Genomic DNA, 15,136 nt, shown 5'->3' with positions numbered 1-15,136 from the left:
CTGTATTTTCTATTCACATAGTGGAATATCTGTTCCCGTGGTTTTCCCTCGTTTTAGGGTTTCCACGTAAATCTTGTGTATTGTGTGTACTATGTGTTCTGTCTATTTTGTTGTTTTTTATATGCGTACTAATATATTTCAACATATACTTCTCAATATCTACGGTCCCTTTCCTCACAAATTGGTATCAAAGCTTGAGATGCAATAATGAAAGGAGGTGTGAGTGGCTTTCTAGGTATGATAGTCCTAAACTCACATAACTACTCTGTCTGGAAGATTAGAATGGAAGATCTTCTGATTTTCAAAGATCTATATGAGCCCATCGATAGAGAAGAAATAACCAGAGGGTATTGGAGTCTGAATGGAAACTCCTAAACTTGGCCCTCCAATAGGCAACCTTGTTATAGAAAACTAGGAAGACACCTACTTGGGTCAAAGCAAATATCTTGAAAAAGGAAATAAAATAAATGCTTGGTTATAAATTCGACAAATTGGCAATTGGCAAAGCGAGTTGATTCATCAAATTGGCAATCGGCAAAGCGAGTTGTAAATAAATCACTAGTTGTAGGTTCGAGATAACGAATGATTGAAGGAGAGTTGAAAGTCACATAAATTCCAAGACGGCGTTAAGGACCAAGTTTCCTATGGTAATGTGGAGAAATCGGAACATAAACTACACAACCAAATGTAACTCGTAAATGAGAAATAGAGGGTGGAAAACCTGTCACGAGTTGATGGGGAGAGTAAATATGATATGAAGACGGCCGTAATGGAAGAAGTTGTATTGCATGTCCCTATGTTGAATTAGGCAAATTCGATTTGAGAAGAATCAGCCGCACAATTACTTGGATTTGTTTAATCAAAGATTCAGCCATACCATTTTGAGTGTGAACATGAGTTGAAACTTCAAAATTAACACTGATAGATTCGCAATAGCGAATAAAGGTTGTTGATGTAAACTCGGCAATGTTTGCCCATCCGAATTGACTTAATTGGAAAATCTAGGAATTGAGCGCGCAACTTGATGATAAGGATGAGGAGTCAAGGCAACGCCATGTTGCGAGTAGAAAGAAGTGTGGAGTGAGAAAAACGCGATAAAGCATCTTTGACTCCCATGAAGTAATAAAATGGTCCAAAAGGAGGGTGCACTAGTCCATGGATATCACCATGTATACGCTCTAAAAAGTTTGGTGACTCATACAATTCCTTGTGCAAGGAAGGACAAACCACTAGCTTTCCTTGTACGCATGGAACACAAAAACGAGTTTTAGCATGATTCAAGTATTCCAACTTTAAAGGTAGATCTCAAGAACATTATTGATCATTCTTCTAATCATTGTATTGCTAGGATGACCTAGTCAATCAGGCCAGAGATCCATTATATCGGTAATATTGACCTTCGAGCAAATATTGGAGTAGTGGGCAAATGAAGCCATGCGGATTTCCGGGGCTTTAAGGTTGAAACAATACAATTGATTTGGTAAGACTTCTAACTCATCAATAACTTGGGTAGTTTTTGACAGGTGCTTGACAACTTGCATTGTCTCTTTCCATCTTGTTCCCATGCCATGAGGTGGTACCTAGTTGATCATGCCAGGGATCCATTATATCGGTAATATTGACCTTCGAGAAAGTATTGGAGTAGTGCGCAAATGAAGCCATGCAAATCTCCGAGGCTTTAAGGTTGAAACAATACAATTGATTTGGTAAGACTTCTAACTCATCAATAACTTGGGTAGTATTTGACAGGTGATTGACAACTCGCATTGTCTCTTTCCATCTTGTTCCCATGTCATGAGTTGGTATCTGTGTGTCGCACCTCTGCATATGCAAGAAGTTTTCTTAGCGAAGTAGGCGCATAGATAGCATCATGTATTTCCAAGAAAACACCACTTGGAAGTTGGATAGTGGTGGGGCCTCTTCCTTGTCCAATACAAGAACCAACTATAGTCTTGATTTCGAAAGGGGCTTGATCTTTAATATGATGAAAGAATTCTTTATGACATAGAATAGTGTGTGTTGAGGCGCAATCAATAAGACAAAGAAAATGGCTTGTATGCAAATCAATCATTTGAGCTTCGGGCTCGAATTCCAAAGTTGATCCATAAAACTATATTCCAAGATTGGAATTGATGGGGAGATCGTTGATGTTTCTGCTACCATATTAGCCTCCGATTTCTTATCTTGACCTTGCTTGCCATACTTCTGGTAAAGATCAACATGAAACTTAGAAGTTCGGCAAGTAATTGCCTAGTGCCCTCATAAACCACATGGAAGACATGTATTCGATGAAGGTGTTGGCATAAAAGGCCGACTCCATCCACTTTGTATCCTAAGTGTGAACACGTCCTTGAGCTAGGGTTTGAGTATATAAGGTCAAGGCTAACATTGTAACGATGATCTTCTTGTATCTTGAGTCTCTGAGAGTGTAAGAGTTAAATAATAACGAGAGCTTCCATTAGAGCTTCAAATTGTGTCTACGTTTCCATCTATTTCTTCTGTCATATTCCCTGTGTTGTTTGTTGTGCACATAACCTACAGGTCCTCACATACTTCTGCATACATATCGAACGTCGTCACCATCAGAAGGCTAATCTTGACTTGACTTTGATTGATGATGCATTGGCTTGACTTCATTACTTGTGTGGATATTGATTCCTTTGTTGATTTCTTCTTGCTCTTCCTCTTCCTCGACTCTGTGCATATGGGTGATGACGACAATGTTGTCGTCTAGAATAATTACTCTCGACATGCATCAAATCCTTGAATTGTAGAGGAGCCACAGGTTGACTAACTGGATGAAGTTTGTCGTTCTTTAGGAGAACTTGGTGGTGTTGCTCAGCGACAATAAGTGTAGATAAAAGTTCAGCATAGGTTTTAAAATCACGATTACAATATTGTTCAGAAAGGTTAAAGTTTGAGGGATAAAAAGTAGTTAACGTTTTGTTGATTAGATTCACCCCTTGAACAAGGTTGTCATGACCACAAATTTTAAGTTTAGAAACAATACCAAATAGTGAGGAATTATATTAAGCAACTGTCTTGAAATCTTGAAAACAAAGTTGATTCCATTCATGCAAAGTGTTGGGGCCGAGAACTGTTTGTTGATGATCAAAATGGGCTTTCAGTTGCATCTAGAGAGTTGATGGATTCTTGATGCAGAAGTATTGATTTTGAAGGCTTAGCTCAAGGCGATGAATGATGATTCAGAAGAACGCTTCCACTCCCTTCTTCCTAGCATTTTGAGTTCTCAACATCATTAAAATGATCACTTACCATATAAAGGAGATATTTCGTTGTGAGATGGTCTTCAACATGAACCATCCAAGTCGTATAATTGGACCCATCGAATGCAAGTGACAGGAATAAGCATTATGGTAACAATAAGGTCGATTTGTATAAGAGAATAATTAATTGTTATGGTAGAGGATAATCGTGTTGATAACGTGTTATAGAATAGACTATTAAGCAAGATCAAAGAGTGATTCGATATTAACTCAGATCACTAACCACATATCAATATAATCTCTAGATAGAGCTCATAGGCTATATGCTCTTCTATACATACATGTATATAAAATAATGTGTGTGTGTGTGTGTGTGTAGAGTCTAGACTTTTGTAGCCTAGCCTAGCCTATGGATGGATAAGAAGACACACACAAACCAGAAAAGATAAAAAGCCATTTTTCTGCTTTCTCCTCACCATCATCATCGCAGCCATGGCTATGAGTCTGCAGAGAACCTTCTTATCCTCAACCTCTTCTTCTGCTTTGGACATGAATGCTCCTTTTGCTCCATCATCCACGTCTGCCCTTGAGGTATCAGAGGCAGAGAGAGAGAGAGAGAGAGAATGAAGATGGAGAGAAAACAGATAGACAGTGGGTGTGGATGTATATGTGGGTATGGAGATGTGTATATGTTGGTATGTGTATGTGAGACTGATTTTAAGAGTGGAGAGAGGTATTATGTAGATGTGGATGCGGATGTCTATGTCTATGTGTATTGTGGATTTGTGGATGTCATACGGATGTGAATGTGGAAATGTGGATGGACAGTGCGGATGTACGCATGCATATGGATGTGGTTTTATATTCTTGATATCCTTCTACTATTTTGACTGAATATATATATATATAATATATATATATATATAGAGAGAGAGAGAGAGAGAGCTTTAATATGGTTTGGAAATTTCCTGTCGCAGATATCAGGAAGGAGACCTGCTACATTTAAGGTCAGATCATCCATAAACCAGACAGAATCCGGTAAAACTTTTAATTTGTTTCCTGTTCGTTTAATCTCTTTTCAAACCTCTTGTTCATGTTTATTTACTATAAAATTTGAGCTTCTTTTTATCCTTTTGATTCTTTCCTGGGTAGATGCAGTGGTTAAGGGAAGCCGCCGAGAAATCTTCATTGGAATTGGAACTTTCTCAATAGCTTCTCTTTTGCTCAAGAGCCAAGACGCTTATGCTGCAAGTAAGTACCAAAATACAGCTCTATCTTTATGTGGTCATTGATTACAAGCAGGCGAGAAAGCATGTGTTTCTTTTTGTTAGACAAGATAGGATGTGGATTAGTCACCCATCTCTGTATAGCGACAAAATTCCTTTGAAGTATGTACGTATGCATTTAAACATATTTACTCACTTGATCTACATATTGTTGAGTATGTAGGACACGTAACCAATGAATTATAAGCAATCATCAAGATATTGATTATATAGCTGTTTTGTTCAGCTCTGAAGTGTGTGTAATTTCTCCAGGACATATGGGGTTTATTTGTCCTCCCATTAGCTATCTGTGTATACACATCCCAGTGTATGTGTGTATGTACTTTATCAGGTGTACATCCTCCGAGATGTGGATTATCTAGACATCTATAGAATTATGAATAGGTATCCTTGACTTTGGCATTGGATTACTTTCGATTGGATTATCTGAATAGATGTGGATTATCTAGACTTCAGAATAGACGTGTCTGATACGGATCAGTTTCCTTTGGAAGGAGCTGGCAAATGTGTATGTAGGAATTTTCGTTAACTATGATCAGACCTTTGAAGATATACCCAACCCATTAGGCCATCATTGCTCTTTTTCTTTAGCTTATAGTAACATTGCTTCCATGCAGTCGTGATGTGGCTTTGCCTCAATGGCTGCAGAAGCACCTAGTGGGTATCAAGCTGTTTTGGACAATTTCGACAAATATCAGTTCCTCTATCCATTTGGCTGGCAGGTGTGTGCAAATAAAGTTATTTTATAGTTATGTTTTCACTTTGCCTTTGTGTGCTTCTAACAAGCTATAGAAATGTGCGGTTGGTTTGCAGGAAGTGTCTGTGAAAGGACAAGATTGTGTTTACAAGGATGTAATTGAACCGCTTGAGAGCGTCTCTATCAACATCATCGAGACAAATAAAACTGACATCAAGGAATTTGGAAATCCTGAGGAGGTATGGTTCTATCACAATGATACATATACACGTATATGCGTACAGTACTGTAAGTATGTTCATGTATGTTTATGTACACATCTATATAGATTGTGTGTGTGTGTGTGTAGAAAGATTGCTTTTGGTAAATCAGGGAATGATACCAACCAATAAGGCAAGTGGAAATATAACCGTGTGTTTTTGTTGTTTAGGTCGCAAAAATTCTTGTTGGGAAAGTGTTGACATCTCCTACACAGAAAGCTGAGCTGATTGAAGCGAAGGAGGTAAGCTCTTTCTGTCTTCTGCATCAGACAGTTTCCATGTTTTCTTTCTTTCTGAGTTTCTTAGCGTGAACCCTCTTTCTTGTTTTTCTCCTCCAGAGAATTGCTGATGGAATAACATATTATACGTTTGAGTTCACTTCCCAAGCATCAAACTACACGCGCCATGCACTAAGCACAGTGACTGTTTATGATGGTATGGTTTATTTCTATCGGAATCCTCAATGACTACATTCGTGTTGTGATTTGAAACAGGATCCTGTCAGATTTGCATATTTATCTCAAAAATGAAAAAGGAATTGAATTTTTTTCCTTTTCTTTTTCAAAAGTTCATAAAGAATAATTAATCAAGATCCAAAGTGGTCCATCAAGAAAGATTTTCACTACCTACTTCAGTATCTTTTAAATGATGTTTATTCCTAGATTTCCATTTCTTTATGGTTAATAAAGAAAGTGATTTTTCAGTTTTGTTTAAAAAACACATTGTTTTACAATTGTATTGAGAATTTATTGAAATGCTTATTTCTTATATAGGCAAATTCTACACCCTAACAACCGGCGCAAATGAGCGGCGATGGGGAAAACTCAAAGACAAGTTGAGGATAGTTGCAGACTCATTTTCCATACTCATTTGAGTTTCTTTTACCTGATGAACACGGGTTTCGTAAAGTGTTTTGTGCCGACTGGCTTATCTCGGTTATTTTATTTCATTTTTCATTCATCGCTGTACACTTATTCATAATTTCATTTTTCACTGTGCCAGATCGTTCTATCCTCATTTGTGTATCTTATTTGTTCCAAAGTTCCACTTAAGGAAAGATGAAACAAACTTGTGTTTTGTTCCAAGAGTATCTTATTGCTTGTTGCACATACGTTTGTGTGTGTGTGTGTGTGTGTGTGTGTGTGTGTGTGTGTGTGTGTGTGTGAATAATTTGTATCTTTGTTTGGAGCACCAAGGTTCTTATCAATCTAGTATAATTTCTTCGGTTCAAGCTGAGATGGGATAGATAATTATCTCTTTTTAATGTCCACAATAAATCAATTGCAATCTATGAGATGGGACCTAGCCCATGGCCATGGCAAGGATCACACTTGTTTGATTCTTGCCATGGGAAAAAAATAGATTCACTATTTCTGTTCCATGGATTGTCCACAAACATGAACTAACTGGAAAAAAATATAAGTGGCCTGAATTGACGAAAGCCCCACCATGCCTCTTGGTAGGAAGATGACTCCCACTATAAGGCTCTTATCTGACTCGTGCTCTTGTGGTGCGAGGGCATTTATGTGTACCTCTTTACACCAATTAAGGATTTAGGCATATAGATGTGTACAAATGTATCAAAGAACGAATATGCCAATTATATAACCTGAATATCAGTTCATCTAAGGTCAAAAATATGAAGTGCTTGGATAATGAGAATATTTGGTATCTTACACGGTTTTACTCGGTTATATTTATTTGGTTTTCCATCCTCGAAGATCAAACTAGATTTTAAGATGTCTTTAAGCCAATGCCATTTTCTTAAATAACTACATATATCGTTAAATCCCTATATATTAAAGTAATCTTAATAAAGCCTAGAGTTGAAATCTCGTTATCTTTTATTTCTAATCAATACAAAAACTCCAAAAGTTGATTCTGAAACACGTAAGTTTAGTGTGTACAACTATATGGTATGCTTAATTCCTATTGTATTAAAATGCCTTCCAAGTGTAGTGCATACACAAATGAAAGCGAAATTTTATGCAACTTGTATTTAGAATCACAAATATCAAAACTTTTCCGACTTGAGAAAACAATCTTAATTACTTTGAAACAAGCAGAAAAACCTAAACTTTTCCTCTCATATAAAATATGTTTTGGCAAGGATAGGCAACAGCTGTTGCAAATGTCCCTTGTCCACACATCATATGATAGCAAATTTGTTGATAATTGTGAGTGTTTCCTCACTCTGACAGATTTCATGACATGTAATGTAGTAAGAGTCGTTTTCTAGTAACAGAAGTTGGAACGTTACAACAAATAACCATTCTTCACAAACATGATGGGGATTTTTATACAGGCAACAAAAACAATAAAATTAAGCCAAGATTTTAGAAATTACCAGAATGCCCTTTTTAATTAACCCTCAAAGTTAACACTTACAATCATCAAAGTATGACCTAATTAAATGAGTTAATTTGATCATAATAGAGCCTAAAGCCATACCATTGATTTAATATCAACACATCACAACAATAATTGTCATTTATGTACAGGAGGATAAAGATAAAGAAATGCTTGTGAGTACTTCATTGTCAATTTCAGGTTTACCGTATATACTGCCATTTTCACTTGTCAGCATTCTGATAACTACTATTATTACTTATTGTCCCATTCGTTTACATGGGGTTTACTGTTTACTCTGGCAATCATACTTATTATATTGTTACCTTGTCATAAGTTTACTTATTCCATTTATTTACATGCAGCCCTTTGGATTAAAGCAATATTTAACAGAGACAAAAGGAATGATTAAGCGAATATGGCATTGTAAAACACTAATATAGAAAAATGTGATATTCCTGTTCTTGAATGCCTATTTCAAGCAAAAAGAATGTACTCAACGAAAAAGGAATGATGAAATGAACATATCATTACAAAAAAACTAATAGAGATGTGGTGATGTTTGTGCTATAGGATTTCTATTTGAGAGAAAATTGACATGTATTTTGCTTTACAAGCATCAATGACAATGTCTGCTCTCAGAGTTCTTGCTGAAAATTGTTTTAACTCATGACGGCATAATTGAACACAGTTCATCCGAATGAAAATTTCAATTCTCATAGGGAGATGCATAAAAAAAAGTAGAGGAACAGTTCAGAGTTTGTTATCGAGATAGACTTTTTTCATATGCAGCCCATCCGGCTAGGCGATACTCTTGAGCCGCTGACAGTGGATTGCTAGCTTTGAGGATTCCTCGTCCAACAATAATCACATCGCTACCCCTCTCACCAATCACCTGATAATTGAGGACAGTTAAGTTCCAAAATGTAAGGATTTCCAGATTGATTTGAAAAATGTCAATTCAAAATCATAGTCTATTATACCATGGGTAAGAGTTAAGAATTCTCTAGTATGATCTTTTGGGGTTTGAAATCACCAAGCTCATTTAACACAGCTCCAAAATCATATTTCTAAACAACATATTCCTAGAAACAGAACTAGTTGTTACATGCAATGCACAATGTCATCTAGATTATTATGGAAATGATTTATCATCAAGCTTAGTTTAGAAAAGCAATTCTCCGCCTTCAATAAAAAAATAGTTTCTCAAAAATAAAAGGCATATTTTTCTAGTGAAAGTTAAAACATACACTCCATTCCCCTATTTCATAGAAAAAGGTTATGTTTTAAAACAGAAACAATACTTCTGAGGAAACAAAGGTCCACACTTTTATGCTTAAAATTTAGCTTTTACACAACTTTCCAAACTTGTTGCTCTTTTTTAACACAAGCAGAATCATCTCTCTATAGACACAGACGGTGCTAAGGAAACATGTAATACACCAAAGAAAATTTCATGTATTCTCACTCCAAAAGAAATATTTACTCACATGCTCAGGTGCATTATATTGTTGGCCCAAGGCATCTCCACCACCACCTATTTGTACTCCAGGAGTCATGTGTATCAAAGCTGGATTTCCTGGTCCCAGTGGCCATGATGCAGGATTTATTGATATGAAACCAATAACAAAATCCAGATTTTCAGAAGCAATCCTTGCAGCCTCAGCAGTGTATTCACCCTTTGCTAGTGTTCCGCTTGAGCTCATTTCGGCTAGAAGCAATAATCCACGTTTGTGTTTCAAACCCTACATGCATCAAACTGTTGAGAGAGAGAGAGAGAGAGAGAGAGAGAGAAACCTTTCCCATGTGATTTGGAACATAAATGCGAGGAAAAGCACATACTTTTGTGAAACTTGTGAGATACAAGTGCATATCTGAGATAAACGTGCATGCTTCTACAAAACTAAGATAAAAATGTACATTTAGAATAACTCGAGATTAAAGTACATCAATACATACTTTTAATTTCAATCCATCAACTATGCCAGGGCCCGGTATAATGTGAGCATTTACAATATCAGCCCACTCTACGATTTTGTAAATTCCCCTGAGAAAGATTGATAAACTTGGTTATACATAAGCCAAAAAGTAGCATGTTGATATAAAAGAACCTTTTATTCATATTACCCTTCGTATTGCATGGTGACTGTATTACCAATATCTGCAAACTTCCGATCTTCGAAGATCAAGAAATTATGCTTCTCCGCAAGCTTGATTTACAGCACATTCATAAAAGCAAGACCTCAGGTTAGAGTCTTAACAAGGGAATAGAACACAAATTCTCATGAAATTTGATTACCAGTCTTAGCTTTGCCACACAATCAGAGGTGAAATCCGGAAATATGTCAACATGAGTTTTTAGCAAGCAAATCTCAGGACCCACCTGTAGATTTCAAGCAAAATCATTTATATCAAAACAAATACTGACTGTTTCTAGAATAGTTCCACAGCCATTACTGTTTCTGTGATCAAGGTACTATTAATTTGTGATAGCACCCTAATCTTTATCCTTAAGCATAATAATGTGTAGACAATAAAAAGATCTGACACATTGAACATGTCAATTGTTGCTCTGCAGAATCTGGTCTTTGTGGTAGATAGCTAATTTTAGTTATATACATAGACAGAGGTACATATGCAAAGTAAAATATACATACGAGGGGATTTCAGAGCTACCTTTGCACCAAACATAGCAGGAGGTTCCTATCTAACATCTTAAGGTTTTGGATTCTCAATAACTCGATCAATTTGAGAAAACATGGAGTTAAGCATAATGCATATGAGTGGGGACAGTACTACTTGGATGTGTGACCTCTCAGCAAAGGTGGAATCAATACTATTGAGATGGGTGAACTGCCAATATTATAAACAACCCAGGTAGACAAAAACGATCCAATCAAAATGAATGCATGCTGCTTTCTCTATATCTTTTTTTCTTTCTTTCTATTAAAAAGGGAATAATGAAACCAAAGGGTGGTAGGATGAAGTCTGCCAAACCTGATCCGCAATAGCAAGAAGCTCTTTAGCTGTGGTCACATCAGCCGCAAGAGATAGATTACTTTGTTTCTCTTCCATGATCTCAAAGAGACGTTTCGCAGTCGGATTCTGGGCAAGAAGAGCTCTCTCTCCATATGCTAGTCTCTTCTTCATCAATCCAAGTGCCTTTGGAGGAGCCACACTATCACCCACAGAGAAGGTCTGATTCTCGATGATAAACTGTTTAACTGAAGCAACGACATCCTTGGATAACCGGCCATGGCTGAGAAGAACATCAACCATGTTTGAAAGCGTGAGTGCTGAGTGAAGCTTGATACCATTCTCAGCAATTCTCAGTGACCCGCCTTGCTCTCTATCGATAAGAACAACCGCATCCGTGACCTTAAGTCCTACATTAGTTTTTGAAAAAGCAAAGTGGAATTTAGTGTAATTTGCAACTGAGCAGCTTACTTTTGAAAATCACCTCTACATGAAACTAGAAAGGACATGAAGGACATGCAACTTTTTTGAAACACTAGAGAGGAGAGGCTTGACATGAAACTAGAAAGGACATGAAGGACATGCAAATGTTTTGAACCTCTAGTAGAGAGCAGCTTACTTTTGAGAATCACCTCTACATGTAGCAATTTCAGCGTACAAATGTTATATTTTCCAAAAACTCTTGACTTTCAAAAGATTTCAAGATTTTCAAGCTTTTGGGAAATTCAAGATTCAAAATTGATGACAAAACTTTCCTTTCTTGAACCATTTTCAGGAGTATAAATGAGCACTTTAAACTTCTTTATCAAAGGAAATAAATTATTTGAAACTGGCCTGAATCAACAACTTTAAAATGTGACACATTTCATCCACTGAACCTTTTCCTCGATCAAAGGTAAAGAAATGTTTTGTCAGAAAACTGAGGAAACCTTTAGATTTTAATAATACCAAGAAAAAATTTAAAATTAAAATGCTAGATATATATAGATTTTTCAAGCTTGTTTCCGCTTACTTTTTCTGAACATGGACTGAAAAGAAAGAAAGAACAAGAAAACTTGAGAATTCCTATGAGGTTTAAGATAATTCGTTTTTCTTTTTTATGTTGGGGGTGGCAATTGCTAAGGACTATTAATTGAAGAGCAAACATGTTTTGTGAGAATTTAAAGAGGGTAAACAAAATTCAGATATAATCGGCAGGGAATTCGAGTAGTTAAATGATTAGAAAGAGAATGAAAAAAAGAAGATAATCAAACAGATACTGACCTACATCAAGAAGAGGAGCAACGGTCTCTAGGATGGAAGCACCACTAGTGACCAGATCTTCAATGACAAGACACGTCTGACCTGCTGAGAAAGCTCCTTCGATGGCTTTCCGTGTTCCATAGTCTTTCACTTCCCTCCGTCGCATCACCATGGGTACATCATGGGCCAGGGATATGGCAGTGGCGATGGGCAGTGCTGTGTAAGGGACACCACAGACGAGGTCGAAGCGAAGAGAGCTAATCTTGGTCCATATGGCGTGGCCTACATGGCGAAGAAGGGAAGGGAAGGAAACGATTAGCCTGAGGTCGATATAGATTGGGGATGTGATGCCGCTCTTCAGCTTGAAGCTGCCGAACTTCACTGCTTCTGCATCGTGAAGAGCGATTACTAAGCTCTCCATCTCCATCTCCATCTCCATCTCCATAGCCATCGCCCACACACGCACCACTATACTTCTTCTCTCTACACGGCACCTGACAGAAGAACCTCCTTCTTTATGTGGTAGCAGAGACAGAGACAGTGACAGAGACAGAGGGAAGATGCAGAGGCTCTGCTCTCTCTTGTCTTGTCTTGTCTTGTCTCAGGTCTGTCTGTATGTATATAATATGTATGTAATGGAATCTAAAAGAATACATACATACATACATACATACATACATATGTACTTATAACTATGTCTGTATGTATGTAATATGTATGTATGGAATCTAAAAGAATACATACATACATACATACATACATACATACATATGTACATATGTACTTATAACATTCATTAGTATTTCTACTTCTAATATGTATGTATGTACATATTATGCAAACAAAGTAAACCCCCTAACATACATACATATGGTCATCTATCTATCTCTTCATGCTTTCACATCATCTTTAACCATAATAGTGTTGAACCCATCCATAATCATTTACCATGTATACACATCATTCTTCCCTTCCTTCTTGTTCTTTTCTTACTAACTTGGTGGATGGTGTCCTAAGCTCCTTGTTAATATGTACTTTACTTGCCCTCCGTCATGATTATGCCCTAATTCATGCACTATTCATTATAATGGACCTCTTGGATAACTATATGGCTTTGTATTTTAATCCACTTAATAGTTTCAATGAGCAATCTTAACAAGCTATAGTTTCAATGCCAAGCAAGCATGTCTTAAATCCTCATGATCTTCATTATGCTAGTGGCATGGAAGCAACAACCACCTATGCTTGTGCCCCATGAGATCATCCAATCTTGGGCACCATTAACCATTATCCGAACAATATCATCATTGAACATGATATCGAAAATATTACTAACGTCATAATCTATTCACATGCATTGGCCTCTCATCATCATCATAGCGCTATGCTTGTCATCACAAGAAACGGTGATTTCTGTTTCTTTATTTGCATATATCTTGTACAACCCCTTAGTCTATTATGTAAAACCATTCACATTCAACATCGTGAAATGATCCCCTTTGTCATAAAATCAAAACTAGGCTTTGTCTAGATCAAGCAACCCCTTTTCAAAAGTTATTCGACCATACAATTCTCACCTTCCTTTCTCTATTTTGAAAAATGATTATTCTATAAATTGAATGTTAGAAGGAGAAACTTTTTGGAGAGAGAACTATTAGAGCGCACTCCCAAAACTATTCACCCCCCTTTTCGAGCACATCTATTATTATTCTATATGTATCCTTACATTTTTTTTTTGAAGGCACTATTTCTATCCTTATCTTTTAAGGACACGCTTCTCTAGACTCGGATTATTAGAAAAGAGTCAACAACTAATAGAAGTATGTGGCTCTCACTCTCTTTTTCCTCCATTCTTTGTCTCATTCGTTCTCGCCAACCTCCGACAACAATCCTGATTCCTTTGATCCCCATCTCCACTCTTTCTTCTGTGGCCTATTTCTCTTGCTTTAGTTACTTAATCAGCTTTGTTGCGGCTATCGCTTGGACCTCATAATTCATCGCTTGGGTTTGATAGGTCGTTTGCACTTTATCCAGCACTACTTTCGATCCTTCTATTCTATTATCCGATTCTATTCATTCAACATCTCTAACCTGTCCTTTGCCACGTCCTATCTTAGCTTCACAGTCGTCTCTTCAAAGACCCTTTCCTACACCGTCAGGGCTTCCGTTTTCTCCTTTATTTCTACTCGTGCCTCCTTTAGTTTCTTGCGTTGCCAATCGTATTCCTTCTCCAGCTCCTTGTGATCCCGATATGATAGTGAGAAAAGGCCAAAAACGTAATTTCTTACTATTAGTGCATAGGTATAAAAGTAATAGAAACGAGGGTTTCTGTGTGCCCCCAAAAAGTTGTTTTTTGTATTTTTCTTTGTGTGTGTGTGTGTTGTTCAGCATTTTTCTGCAGGTAAAACAACAACTCGTCCGCCTCCATCGTTCCTCTCCAACAGTGGTATCAGAGTGCAGGACTTCGTGAAGACTGTGTGTGGCAGAAAGCATCCGACTTCTCTGTTTTTTATCCCTTTGCGAATGCTATTTTTCAAGAACTCGACAGAGGTAATATCTAGTACATGTTTCTGTATGAACATTTTCTTTGTGCCAATTTTTGGGGGAAAATAGACCTTTGGTGAGAGGATTTACACGTGAAAAAAAAAAAAAAAACTTGCATTTGGTTTTTCAATGCTTGCTCACTTGATGTGAGATTGTGACGTTGAAGTTACTTCTTAGTTACATTTCTTCTGCCTTGGTTAATATAAGAGTGAGGTGTTGTTCTCAGTCGAACACACATGCCTACCCTAGAACACGGTGATAGTTGTACCTGAGACCAGGTAGTGAGTAGTGTCTCAACTATCATTAAGTGCTTAGATTTGGAATTGACTAAGTTTACCTACCACCCAAATGGCCTCTGAAATGTCCAAGGTTTCAAGTACCTCACGCGGTGGTTCCTTTAATTCCCATAGAAATCACTCTATGAGTGGAAAAGACCACCTTGAGATCCGTAAATTTGACGGATCCAACTTTGCCTTGTGGAAGAATCAAATGAGAGATGTCCTAATTCAAAGAAGGCAATTAAGGCCATTAAGTGGTGAAGCCAAGAGACCTGAG

General features: G+C 37.2%; 2 protein-coding genes across 3 annotated transcripts; one reads left to right on the top strand and one right to left on the bottom strand.

The window, feature by feature from the left end:
• Positions 1-3,666: 3,666 nt before the first annotated feature.
• PPL1 (PsbP-like protein 1) lies at positions 3,667-6,483 on the top strand. 2 transcript variants are annotated; one of them, XM_087329891.1, is made up of 8 exons: positions 3,667-3,818; positions 4,205-4,265; positions 4,386-4,478; positions 5,162-5,235; positions 5,327-5,449; positions 5,641-5,712; positions 5,809-5,905; positions 6,244-6,483. In XM_087329891.1, the coding sequence occupies exons 1-8, from the start codon at positions 3,720-3,722 to the stop codon at positions 6,342-6,344; spliced, it is 720 nt and encodes a 239-aa protein (XP_087186017.1). In that variant the 5' UTR covers positions 3,667-3,719; the 3' UTR covers positions 6,345-6,483. The 2 variants fall into 2 exon arrangements, with proteins under 2 accessions (XP_087186017.1, XP_087186016.1); XM_087329890.1 differs by having other exon boundaries at positions 4,380-4,478.
• Positions 6,484-8,224: 1,741 nt separating this feature from the next.
• LOC147856022 (uridine 5'-monophosphate synthase / UMP synthase (PYRE-F) (UMPS)) lies at positions 8,225-12,491 on the bottom strand. The gene is made up of 7 exons (XM_087329512.1): positions 12,059-12,491; positions 10,817-11,205; positions 10,119-10,202; positions 9,947-10,029; positions 9,779-9,866; positions 9,310-9,564; positions 8,225-8,714 (listed from the first exon to the last, which is right to left on the bottom strand). Exons 1-7 carry the CDS (start codon positions 12,486-12,488, stop codon positions 8,583-8,585), a joined length of 1,461 nt encoding a protein of 486 aa, XP_087185638.1. The 5' UTR covers positions 12,489-12,491; the 3' UTR covers positions 8,225-8,582.
• Between the last annotated feature and the right edge of the window lie 2,645 nt (positions 12,492-15,136).

The sequence above is a fragment of the Azolla caroliniana genome, unplaced genomic scaffold, assembly GCF_043228905.1.
Source record: "Azolla caroliniana isolate FFs.n. ecotype wild unplaced genomic scaffold, voAzoCaro1.0.p SCAF_13, whole genome shotgun sequence".
In the NCBI taxonomy this organism is placed as follows: Eukaryota; Viridiplantae; Streptophyta; class Polypodiopsida; order Salviniales; family Salviniaceae; genus Azolla; species Azolla caroliniana.
Note: the sequence above shows the minus strand (reverse complement) of the source record. Positions and strands in the feature narration are given on the sequence as shown.